This window comes from Muscardinus avellanarius (genome assembly GCF_963383645.1).
Source record: "Muscardinus avellanarius genome assembly, chromosome: 3".
Classification (NCBI taxonomy): Eukaryota; Metazoa; Chordata; class Mammalia; order Rodentia; family Gliridae; genus Muscardinus; species Muscardinus avellanarius.
In genome coordinates, this window is record NC_137788.1 from 14819061 (window position 1) to 14831721 (window position 12661).

Here is a 12661-nt window from a genome sequence, read left to right on the forward strand (position 1 = left end):
GCCTTTCCTTAATCACCCGGGACAGTAGGGAATCCTAGTCTCCCAACTAAAAGCAGAACAACTCCAGTAGGCTCGGATTTCACAACGGCCACGGAAAGCCTGTATCTGCCGTGGATGCAGGCCGAGCCTGGCTTACAACAACAGTGTATTCACAGCATCTAACCTCTGGGTTTTGAGCAGTTAGTTAAGTATTAATGTTCAGGCTCTTGGAAACACTGCCGAGTGACACTTGTGGAATGAGGGTAGAGATTACATGAAAATCTAACAAGACTCCCTACCCTACCCCAACAGGCTGGTACTGGCCAGGCTCAGTAGGACAGCTCCAGTGTCGTGCCTCTGGGGTATGAAGTGCTTACTTACAGACAGGCAGTGCTTGATATATCAGAGTATCAGAACTGATGAAGGTAAAGGTACCAGTGTGCCAATCCAGGTTCTATTTGGTTTGTAATTATCATGTGCCTCAAAGTCCCCCTTTCTCTCTCCTTGGCCTCCAAATGTGGAAATGATTCCTGGAATCCTAAACTAAAGGATCCAGAGATCTACAGCAGAACCACAGGGGCAGATCTCCCAGAAACAAAGCAGGAGCACATTTCCTGAGTGGCGGAAGCCACTCTGGGGGCGGCTCCCAGGCAGGCAGAGGCTGCTCTGGGCTAACATCAACCACTGCGGTCATCTCAAACACGGTGTTGCTTTTGTGTGCAGTGGTTTCCCCCAAGACCCATCAGACCCAAATGGCAGCACGGGGCATGGAAATGAGGACCACTTCCTCCACAAAATGAGGCTCCTTCTTTAGGAGGTGTCCAGGGATGAGGAGAGGGGGTCAAATGAGCCCTTCAGCTAGCACATGTGGACTAGGCCAGGGAGACATAATCCAGGCAGCAGCTTCCTGAAGCCGGCACTGACCTGGTGGCTCCCCCTGGAGCCACAGCCCGGGCCTGTGAGGTCACCAGCAGCCTCCGCAGGATCTCCACGCGCGTGGTCCTCCACTGCTCAGGGGGCAGGACGTGCAGGGCCAGGACCGTGAAGTAGTGGGGCCCATCCACATCAAAGGCACTCTCTACCCACTTCTCCTTGGGCTGCTCCAGGAAGCCTTGGAGGTTCTTCTCTTCTCGAGATGTGGCTCGGGTTCTGGAAGAGAAGAGGCACGGTGGGGCAGGGGCCAGCTCAAGGTGCCACCTTCCTCCTGAGCTCGACAGAGCTCTTCTCCCCCACCTGCCACAGCAGTCCCACCCTTCTGTGCTCCCAGCCCCCCACCTCAGCTTGATCCCTCTCCCAACTCCTCCTGGCCCTTGAGCTCCTGGACTTGTCCCGACTGCTCTGAAAGGCCAGAGATGTGGAGTGGCCCTGCCCATTTCACTGGCGAGTCAGTGATGGAGCTAAGGCGCGTGCGTAGCACCTGACTTGAGCCCACGGTCTTGGACGTGGGTGGCCACGCTCCTTTCCTTGACCTCAATTTTTGTGTCTGTTTTCTTGCTTCGTCGTCAGAGCGGTTTCTCCTGAGCAAGCGATGGTGCTTGCTGTCCCTCCTGCCTCTGCTCTGTGATAGTGGCCATGGCAAACCTGAACACTAGACACAGCTCTTGGTTCCTGAACACTATGAGATGGGCACAACCACTGTCCCAATTCTACAGAGAAGAAAACTACAGTAGAGAAGCTAAGTACCTAGCCCCAAGTCACACAATGGACAAGACCTGAGCCGAGGCCCCGCATCTAAGAGCCATCAGCATCTCGCTGCTTCCTCCCCTGTGCCAACGTTCTGACGATGAGCCACAGACCCAGCAGCTAGAGCGCGACGCGCCCTTGCTGAGCACCGCGGCCACACTGCCTCTGTAGGATCCGCGGCGCTCGTGCTCCTATGCGTGAGGCCCATCTGGAGTCACAAACAGTGATGGCGACACAACACTAGCAGCTGCCTCCATCCTGCCGCCTGGCTCCCGGGTCTTTCAATGGCATGCCACAGCCAGCAGGTCGTGAGGACAGAGCGGAGGATGCGAGGCTACCCTGCTTCCTTCTGCTCCTTACAGAATGAACCTGGCGGGAAGGACAGACAGACCTGACGGATCTTCTGGCCACCGCAGGGCCTGCTCACGCTGTGCTCTGGCCCGTAGGGCCGTGCTAGAGTGAACCTGTCTTTGTACCCCAGTGTTCTATCACGGGCACCGAGTGCCCCGTGACCAAGCTCACGCCCATGTCAAACACCGGCAAGGGACGCAACCTGTGGCTAAGAAACAGAAGCTTCTGGGTCAGCCTCTGCCTGCCCAAGATACCTGTGACAAAGCCAACTCCCTTCCAAGTCAGGGACTGAACAGGAGTTTGAAATATATGGCACATAGGAACACAATGACTCCAGGAGTCACCAGCTCTAACCCCAACTGGGCAAATCATGGAAAATGTTTTCCTTGCTGGGTCTGCGTCTCTCCCTGGGGAAGGAGCAGTCTACTCCATCCACAGCTGCCAAAACACGTCTGTGCAAACACTGTGGGCTGTCAGGGCCCAAGAACACTGGTAAGGAGCAACGCAGGGTCTGGACGGCGGGCATGTCTGTGCCATCAGGAAGGCCAGGTGTCTCTTCCAAACAAGCAAGGAGAGGGGCTGGGCAGCGATGCAGTGCGCGCCCATGGAGCCCCGCCCTGCTTTTAACAATAAGGCTTGTACTCTGCAGGTCAGACTTCTCTCACAGGGAGAGGGAGGAAGGAGAAAACAACACTGTTGACAAGAGAACAGAAAGGACAAGAGCCAACCATCCTGCTGCCTCAACACCATGGCCGCTGCTCCGGAGGACTGTGCACAGCTTTTCTGGACTGCCAGTTCTCTGCCCAGCAGAGTAGCAGGGCTCTGCTAGGAACAGGCCCTGCAAGTACAAACCCATTCAAATAAAATCCAAGCGCTAAGGCACAGTAAATCTCTTAATTTGCTTCTGAAGCCTGGAGTGAAATGGAAGAATCTTCTCCACCCACTCTGAGCATGTCTTTAAAATTACACTTCTAGGTGTCACCAACTATGCTATAACGTGCACACAGTTAAAAACACATCTATTTTCTTCCTGGCTGCGTGTCTTCTCAGTTGGCTTTCCCAGATCATCTTCAGCACTCCCTTTGCCTCGCATTTGCCAGAAGCATTATTCACTGGAGAGAAAATGGGGCCAACAAACCCAATTTCCATGCATGAAACAGGGCCTCTGCCCATGCCTTGATGGGAACCCTTCACCGTCAGCAGCCCGTGCGCCTGACTGATGATGCACCATGACTCCAACCTCACTCCATTCCAGGCGCAGTTTGGCCCATTTCTTGCTCCCCTCTGGGCTAAGGCCAGACCAAGGAGCAGACCCTGGCTGCCCACGGTGGGACACAGCAGAGTCTGAGAAGAACATCACCCCAAATGCTTTACCCTATGTGACCCAAAGAGCCGCAGGTGGACATCCCTACCTCAGCAGAGCCTGCCTAAGGTCAGCCATGTGCTTTGGAACTAGCCAGGGAGGTGAGGGGAAAGTTGGAGAGCTTTCTGGGCAGCAGGTGCGTGGGCTACAGGGTACGTACGTGTTCAGGACGTAGAGCACAGTGTGAATGATGTAGGGGATCAGGTGAATGTTGCTCTCCCGGCCACCCCCGCCGGTGTCTGCACTGAACGACTGCTCCATGGCAAAGCGCAGGAAAAGCAGCTTGATGTCGTGGATGTTGAGCTGGTATGTGGGCTCCCTCTGGCCTGTGCACTCCTGGAGGTAAGTGTTGTGCCTGGGGAGGAGCAGCACAGACACAGGCGGGAGTGAGTTTCCTGGTGAGAGCCCAGACTGGAAGGCACCCTCCAGCACCCCGGCCGATGGCTGCAGAGCTCAACGGAGGAGAGAACCAAAGGAGAGGCGAGGACAGGCACCGGAGACACCACGGGCGCTTTCACTTCTGTTGGGACCGCATGCAACACTCTCCAAGTCTGGATGAGAACCCCCACTTTTGGGAGCCCATTTCTTAGTGGACAGGAGCTAGAGCACACAGTACAGCCACACCTGATACATTTTGGAGGAAGAAATAATGGAACTTTTCTATTCTGACAAGACAATCTATCCATAAGAACCATTTCTTCAACCTTTAGAGTTTTTTTGTTTTCTTGTTTTTAATTTTCCCCCCCAGTACTTGGGACAGAACCCAGGGGCATTGTACGTCCAAGCTACACTCCCAGCCCTATCTTTTAGTCTTTTTATTTCTGAAACAGGGTCTCACTGAGTTGCGAAGAGCCTCACTAAGTAGCTGAGGCTGTTTGCGAACCACGATCCTCTCGTCTCCGCCTTCCGAATGCTGGGATTACGAGCGTGCGCCACCACGCCCGGCCACTCTAGAGTTTTTTATGTTGATGAACATCCCTGCCTTTCTGGGCCCGGTCTCTTATTAGCTGGGTGACCTTGAGTAAAGGCTCAAGCTCTCTGTGTCCCAATTTCTTCATCTGTAAAGTGCAGAGCAGCCACACAAGGTGAGCGCTTACCGCTGCCCACTATTACTTTGATCTCTGTTACTCCAGGGGCCTGGTTTACTGTAAGCACCTTTTCATTACTGGGCTTTAAAACAGAACCTGGAGGAGGGGCCTCAAAAGCCTTACCAAGGGCTCAGGAGGCTCCAGCTGTTCCAGTCAGGATTTGCAGCAGCAGGGAGGCTGTAAGAGGAGTTGGTAACCTTCCTGCCACCGAGAAACTAAGATACTTTCATCCTCATCATTTTACTTATTTACTTATTTTACAGTACTGGGGTTTGAACTCAGGGGGGCTCTACCTACTGAGCCACATCTTCTACTATGTTTTTGAGATGGGGTCTCACTAAGTTGCCCAGGCTAGCCTTGAACCCACAATTTTCCTGCCTCAGCCCCCTGGATAGCTGGGATTGCAGGCATGTGCCACCGTGACCAGCTTAGTTTCATTATGTAAACACCAGAGCCACATAGCAGAGAAGTGAACTCTGGCAAATTCTGGCCTCAAGGACTAAGTCAAGTGCCCAGAGTCTTATCGCATATAAGATCAATGAAGGACAAGAGAGTGACCAACAAGAACTTCTCAGAAGCTGAGAGGGCTAGCATCTCTCCCTCTGTGGGTGAGCCTCGGCAGGCATGACTTCAGGGAGACCCTGTCCTCCCATCCCATCTGCTCTGGACAGCTCCCTGGCGGCGAGTGAAGAGAGATGTGGATGTCCAATGGAGGCGACAGGAAAAGGGGCTGAATGACAGCTCACCGCCTCATCCCCTGGGAATCTCCTTTCCATCAGAGCAGATGCTCAGCACTCACCTTGCCAAGCAAGTGGCAAAAGCCGATTCAGGCACGTGGGGTCCCCAGACCGGAAGGAGCCCATTGCACTTAGTGTTGGCGTTCTGCAGGGCGGCGCTTTCCCACTCTTCCCGGCCTCGAGCCAACCTGGACGGGGAGCAGAGCAGGGACGAGTGACTGCTGGAATTAAGCTGGCACCAGGCACCTGGGCAGCGGGCGGAGGAGTCTGCTAACACTGAGTAAGTACGTGAGGCCATGAGTCTGATCCTGAGGAGAGAATCAGCCCTCTGCAACCTCAATATGGTAAGCGCCAGCTTCAGTAACTCAGGTGAGCAAGGCTGATCTTACCAGCTTCGGGCCAAGGCCAAACATATTTCCTAAGACGTCAAGAACAGCTCTTAGGCCGATAATGGATAATGTTTAAGGCAGAATGCCCTTTCTCCCCAGAGGCTAAGGAATAAACTTAAAACAGAGTTGGCAGTCCCATCCTCTGCAGGTCCAGGACCCTGGGCAGGCAGCCCACTTCTCTGCAGTAACGCAGGCCCTGAGAAGCACACATGCCGGGCAGAGGAGACCTGGGCATGGCTGCTGAAGGAGCCACTGTGCACGAGCCCGGGCCTACCTGACGGCAGCCAGGTGACAGTCGTAGTGCACAATGTTGAAGTGGGACACAGTGCTGTAGCCCTGTTGTTTCCGAGGCTTGTTCTCCATCTCCTCCAAGGCTACCCGCTTAGTGAAGGTATAAATGCCCAGGACCTTCGTGGGCTGCAAAGGTGATATAAAAAGGAAGTTAGGTGAGGGGGAAATCTGCCTCAGGCTGTGGACGAAGATAAAGCGGAGTGGATGGAACTGAGTGTCCTCCTCTCTAGGCAATGCCTTAGGATTTGGGCTGCTTTAAGCTCAAGGTATTCTGGCTCACCAGAACTCACAGTGAAGCCTGATTTCTTGGTGTACTGTTGGGGGTGATGGGGGTCACCCTCGGGAGGGGTTAGCAGTCCTCCTGGGTATATGCCACACACATGCCTCTCTTCTGCACCTGCACGCTTGTCCTCTGGCCATGAGGTCCTTATCAGAACCTAACAGATTTTGGCACTAAGGTTTTGGATGAACTGTGAGCTACATAAACAAGTTTGTTACAAAATACTCAAGTCATTTTGTTATATACAGCAACAGAAAGTGGCCTAAGTCTGTGGGTGAGGGTTGCACCTCCACTAAGAACCTGGCTGGTTAAGCACAGCCCAGTGAAGGGGTACAGGAGCAGCCCACAGGAAGGGCTGTGAAGATGGAGGCAGAGATGCAAGCCTACACCATCCTCCTCCTCTCTGTGCCTTGTCTATATGAAATGAGAATATAGTGTTGTCGTCTTTTTTTTTTTTTTTTTAGTAGTAGTACTGGGGATTGAGCCCAGGGGCATTGTACACCTCCAGCCCTTTTATTTTTTAGTTTGAAATAGGGCATAGGCTGCTGAGGCTGGCCTTGAACCTGTGATCCTCCCGTCTCAGCCTCCCAGGTACTAGGATTAGAGGTGTGCACCACCACGCCCAGCTCAGTCACTTGTTTTTCAAAAGCCATCAGGCAGCTCTGAGGTGGCTGTGTTAAGTAGGACCAACAAGGGCACTTGTCCTCCCACTACTTGGGTACTGAGTTAAATTCAAGCTAGAAAGGAAGAAGCCACCACCTAGGCTGTCAGGAGGCGAACTTTGCTACTCTCCTCCTCTCAGGCGTAATCTAGTTGGGATGTGCCTAGAAAGTGAGGATTTTGATCTTAGTGAAACAGGGTCTAAGTTGCTGACACTGGCCTTGAACCTGCAATCCTCCTGTCCTCAGCCTCCCAAGCGCTGGGATTACAAGCCTGCGCCACCATGCCTGGCTCTGTTTTAATTCTGAAACAGGGTCTCACTAATTCGCTGACACTGGCCTTGAACCTGCAATCCTCCTGTCTCAGCCTCCAAAGTACTGGTATTACAGGTGTGCAGCACCACCCTTGGCTATACAGTGTGTTTTGAAATACCCAGGTCTGAAGTCAGAGCAGCCTTGGCTGGAACTCTGGTTCTGCTGTGTGCCTGCTGTTCTCTTAACCGTAACTTGGAAGGCTCTGACAGATATAACGACACGTAAAGCTCAGCTCACGAGCCTCCCACACAGGAGAAACCCACTGCGTGGACGGTCGCTGATGACGCTGATGCTCACCAGTTTGCCTCCTGCCTTTGAGGAGGACAAAGTCCTCTGTCAGTCTCCCAAGACGCAAGCCTTGAACCTGGCTAGACTAAGAACACAGCGACCAACAGGAAAGCGATGCTGCCCAGAAAGGCGGCCAGCCGGCGCCAGCGAAGCCCGTGCTGCCGCGCTGACTGCGGCCAGCCATGGGTACCTGGAACTTGTAGCCCTCCCTGCAGATGCAGCACGTGAGGCCCGGCTCCTCGATCAGCTCTTCCATCTGCTTCAGGAGCGCGGTCTTGGTCACCACCTGGCCCTTTTCATTTGTCTGTAGGGACCGACAGGATGTCAGAAAGGATTTCCACAAGCCCTCCCACCCTGGCCTGGGGCACTCAGGAATGCGTACTAAGAATGCACATCATGAGGTAAGCCCTTCAGTGTCTTCTGAAGAGGGGACACTTGGATCTTCCTGCTCTTCCTCTCCCATAGGTTACCACTGAAGCAAGGAAACCTTTCAGCAGGGACCTGCCCACTGCCATCTGGCACTGAAAAAGCCCCTTTTCTTTGCGCCAGCTATACTAGCTGCCAAGAGAGACCGCACTCTGATTTGTACATGAGTATCTAACTACCGACATTCAAGTTTACTTTTGGGGTATAGCTCTTCTGGGGCTACGGCTTCCTCCAAGGCAGGACAGCAAAAGGAGCACAGAGCTCCTGTGTCAAACAGACCCTGTTCAAAATCCTACCAACCTCCTACCAGCTATGTGCCCTGGCCTACTTACCCCCTTCCCTCATTGGGAAAATGGGTACAATGATATTAAATCAAAAGTCAACTAGAGGGTGTAAATAAAATCTCACAAGTGAGATGCCCAGCACGGTGCCCGGCACACAGCACATCTTTAGTACACACTGGTTCTATCTACATTGTAATTGTTTTTGCAAACTTGCTAAGTTACTTATCCCTGAGCCCCATCTGTGTAGCAAAACAGTACCTCTGAGGTACCCAGCACACCTAGCTCCCGCCGCCTCCTCTGCCCAGCCTTCACCTGCACCACAACCACCCCCAGCTCTGCCCTAAGGCACAGAAGGCTGTCCCAGGGCCATCTCATCCACAGTGGGGCTTGGGGAGGCGGCTGTACCGTCATGCCCAGGGTGCCCAGAGCCTTCTGCCTCATCGCCATGGCCATGCGCTTCTTCTCAGCCCGGGTCTCCCTACGGGCTGCGTCGATCTTCTTGTTTACATCAGGGTGTTCCCGCAGAGCCTCCAGCAGGTTCTCTGCCAGGGTCCCAATGCCCTCGTCACTGGACACCTGCTCTAGTTTATGCAGGTTTGTGATGGAGTCAGTTCCTATCAGGACCTGCCAACAAGAGACCAGAGACACGTGTCCAAATATAAAGACATACTTCCTTACCAGCTTAAGGGTTAGAAAACTGACCAGTGTGCACACTCTCGTGTCACCTGTTCAGCTGCAATAAGATCCTCTGACTCTACATTTCAAGAGAAACAAACGGAAGGAGCTCTGGCTCTGCCGCTGACTTTGACCAGTAACCATGCTTCTTAGCTTGGACAGTCCCTGTATAAAGCGGGGATGGCTCCAGGGCTGCAGTAAAGAGTGGAGGGCAGATAACATATGTAAAGGATCCAGAACAGTGAAGCAGCCGCACCCTGGTAAAAGCAGCAGCTGCTGAGGCCTGAGTTACGGAGCTCCCCAGGCAGTGGCTGGGCCGGGCTGAGGCTCCTAAGCCTTAAGTTCTTCATCTGGAAGACCTCTAGGTCCGCCAAACCTAGGGGCAGTTTTCTCAATCTGGAGATATGGGAAGCACAATTTTTACTTGTGGGTGCGGAGCTAATAAAAAACTTTAAAAAAAAAAAAAAAAAAAAAAGCTATGAACCCCCGTGCTTGGGGAGGGTTGAAGTAACTGTAACTGCAGGAGAGCCCTGGCCACTGGGAGCCGGGGAGGGTGTGAGAAGGCTAAGGCAGGGGAGGCTGGAAAGCCCTCCAGCTGCGCTCACGGTCAGTGTCCATGCGCCACTCCCTCCACCACCCTCACAAGTGACCGGACGGCGATTATTCCGTATCTGACAGTAAAGTGCAAAGAACAAAGGCAATTGGCAACATGAAAACTCAGCGCACTTACCGACTCATAAACCCCTTCTCACCGCAGGGAAGCTGCACCTCAGCAAAATGACATGTCACCTCATGCCTCATGCTTCCAAATGCTGAGCCCATACTTCACATTTCAAATCCTACCCAACTTTTCCACAGGCACCTCACACTCAGCACCCTGGGTGCTTACTGTGTGCACGTGTGTGTGCACGGGTGCATACATGTGTGTGAAGCAACGCTTTAGGTGCTGGGGAAACGAGACCCTGGCCTCACCGAGCTCACATTCCAGCCAGCAGGACAGAACACACATGTGCAGCACATCTAACAAACTTCTCCGCACCCCGTCAGACTCAGCCCAGAGCTAAGGAGTTCCGCTTCATCCAGCGGCCTCACTGTGCGCGGTCACCTCTATACCCATTGGCCCTATGTTCCAGATCTCTGGTGGACGACTGACGACCGTCCAGCTGCCATTTCACCCCCTTGACCACTGGCAGCTCTCACATGCCTCCCCTCCCCTACGCAAGTGCTTCCAATTCTTGGAATGCTTCAAGCTCTTTTCTGCCTCTGAACCTTTGCAAGTGCCATGTTCTCTTCTTAAAAATCCTCTTTCCTTTGTCTTCTTCCATGCTGCCTCTATCTCACTGCTTAGATATTCTATGTATCTGGTGGTGTCTTCCACCAGATAGTCATCGCCTGGGGGCACATATTGTGACTACCTTGTTCACAAACACCTCTCAGCCTAGTCCAGTACCAGATATGATAGCTGCTCAAAAAATGTGTGTTGAAAGAAGAAATGTGAATGCCCATTATTTAATGATAAAGCCTGATGCTCAAGAAAGTAATTCAATGTAGTAACTAAGAGTAAGCCTGGAAATCAATTAATGTGAGTCTTAAGCTCCTTCTCTTGCTTTTGGCATAACTCTGTTCCTTGGTTTATTCTCAAGAAAACAGCTGTTAGAAGAAAAGACCCTTACTAGGAAAAATTACCTCTACAAAGACATACTAACTATGACAAGCTCTGCTGAGTTCAAAAACACCTTAACACAATAGAAATTTGAGTATGACAATGGAAAAATCATTACTATAACCAAGCAACCACATGTTTTTCTGTGTGTGTGGTACTCAAGATAGAACCCAGGGGCATTTTACCTCCAAAATGCATTTCCAGTCCTATTTTTTATTCTTTATTTTGAAACAGGGTCTCACTAAGTTGTGGAAGGCCTTACTAAGTAGCTGAGGCTGTCCGTGAACCACGATCCTCCTATCTCAGACTCCCAAGTACTAGGATTACAAGCTTGTGCCACCACACCTGGCTCAAATTACCATATTTTTATTTTTTTTTAATTTTTTGGTGGTACTGGAGGGTAGAACCCAGGTGCTTTTTTTTTTTTTTTAATCTCCAGGCTACAATCCCAGACCTATTTTATAGTTTATACTAAGTTGCTAATAGCCTCACTAAGTAGCTGATGCTGGCTTTGAACCTGTGCGATCCTCCTGTCTCAGCTTTCCAAGAGCTGGAATCACAAGTGTGTGCCACCACACCCAGCTTCAAGTTACTACTTTTTTTTTTTTTTTGGTGATACTGGGAATGGAACCCTTCTACCTCCGGGCTACAATCCCAGACCTATTTTATATTTTTATTTGGAAACAGGGTCTCTTAAACCAGCGAGGCTGGCTTTGAATCTGTGTGATCCTCCTGTCTCCGCCTCCCAAGTGCGGGGATTACAAGCGTGCGCCACCACGCCTGGCAAGTTACCACATTTTTAAAATGAATTATCAGAAGAGATTATCAAATGAGAAAAAACTACATTCAGTGTAAAATATTATACACAGAAAAAAATCTAACCCTAAGTTCTCCTGCCCTCACTGAGCTCACACTCAACATTAATAAAAATTAAATAATCTACTCAGAAAAGAGCAAAAGACACGAACAGTCATTTTCCTGCAGAAGAGATGCAGATGGAGCACACAAAAACATGAGCATCATTAACCATTAGGGACAGCAAGTTAAAACCACAGGGAGGTGTGCTACTCGTCTCCTGGTGTGGCCACAAACTAACAGTAGACTCCAAACGCTAGCAACAGTGCAAAGAAACCGGGCTTTTGTACATTGCTGGTGGAAATGTAAGATGGCATATCCACTCCAAAAACAGTTTGGCAGTTTCTTAGAAAACTAAACAGGCAACTACTATACAACGGAGCCACTGTACTCTTAAGCATTTATCCCAGAAAATGAAAACTTAAGTTTATACACAAACCTGCATCTAAACTGGGTTCACAGCAGCTTCGTAAGAGATGCCAAAACCTGAAAATGGCCATTTGTCTGGACAGTTAAACTGGCTCAGATGTGTCTCTAGCACAGCAATCTACTCAGCAATAAAAGGAACGCACTACTGATACATGCAACAGCCTGGGTGGACCTCCAGAAACAACGCTGAGTGAACAAGAGGCCACGTACTGTCTGACCCACCTAGAGGACAGCCTCGAGATGGCCAGGGCGCAGTTCCAGAGGCTCAGGACAGCACGGGGGAGGTGGCTGCAAGGGGCAGCAAGAAGGGCCTATGCAGTGAAAACACTATCCTGGACCTCAACTGTGTCGATGTCAGTACTGGCTGTGACAGATGCTACAGTCCTGCAGGACGTCACCACTGGGAGATATTGGGTAAAGGGTATAGACTCTTGTTATTTCTGAACAATTACATATGAATCTTTCATTTCCCAAAACACAAAGTTTTGTGGGGAAACTGCAGCCCTGGTCACCTGCTATCTGGAGTCAGGATTTGCGGGAGGTTAACAGATACATTCACCCAGTTGGGAGAGATGAGAAACGGGTGGGTTTCCCTCAGCACTTTTCAGTTGCCTGAGGAAGAACAGAAAGTAGTGGTGATGGTATGACAAATGTCCCAGCAACTGTGGCCAGAAATCAGAATTGTTTTCCCATCCGGTCAGCCACAACCGTCACAGTTCAATTCTGCATGGCTGACCCATGAGATAATGGAGTCCCACTTACACTGAATGAGTGTGGGAAATCACAAATGTCCACTCAGCCCCTTTGCACACAGAGAGAACTCGACACCCGAGAGTCCCTTCTACTCGGGGTATCACCGAGCAGAGAGTCATTCGAGTGGTTAACGTGTTCAGTCAGAGGCAGAGA

The 12661-nt window shown here is 51.3% G+C and overlaps 1 protein-coding gene across 1 annotated transcript in view; it reads right to left on the minus strand.

Annotated features, from left to right (window-relative positions):
* UBR4 (ubiquitin protein ligase E3 component n-recognin 4) overlaps positions 1-12661 on the minus strand; it is a gene marked incomplete at both ends in the record, with an annotated part of 142096 nt that overhangs the window by 6536 nt on the left and 122899 nt on the right. The window contains 6 exons of the mRNA XM_080690743.1: positions 904-1128; positions 3537-3731; positions 5264-5389; positions 5865-6007; positions 7614-7727; positions 8539-8757. Of these exons, the coding sequence (XP_080546869.1) occupies positions 904-1128; positions 3537-3731; positions 5264-5389; positions 5865-6007; positions 7614-7727; positions 8539-8757 (1022 nt within the window). The remainder of the gene's footprint in view (positions 1-903; positions 1129-3536; positions 3732-5263; positions 5390-5864; positions 6008-7613; positions 7728-8538; positions 8758-12661) is intronic.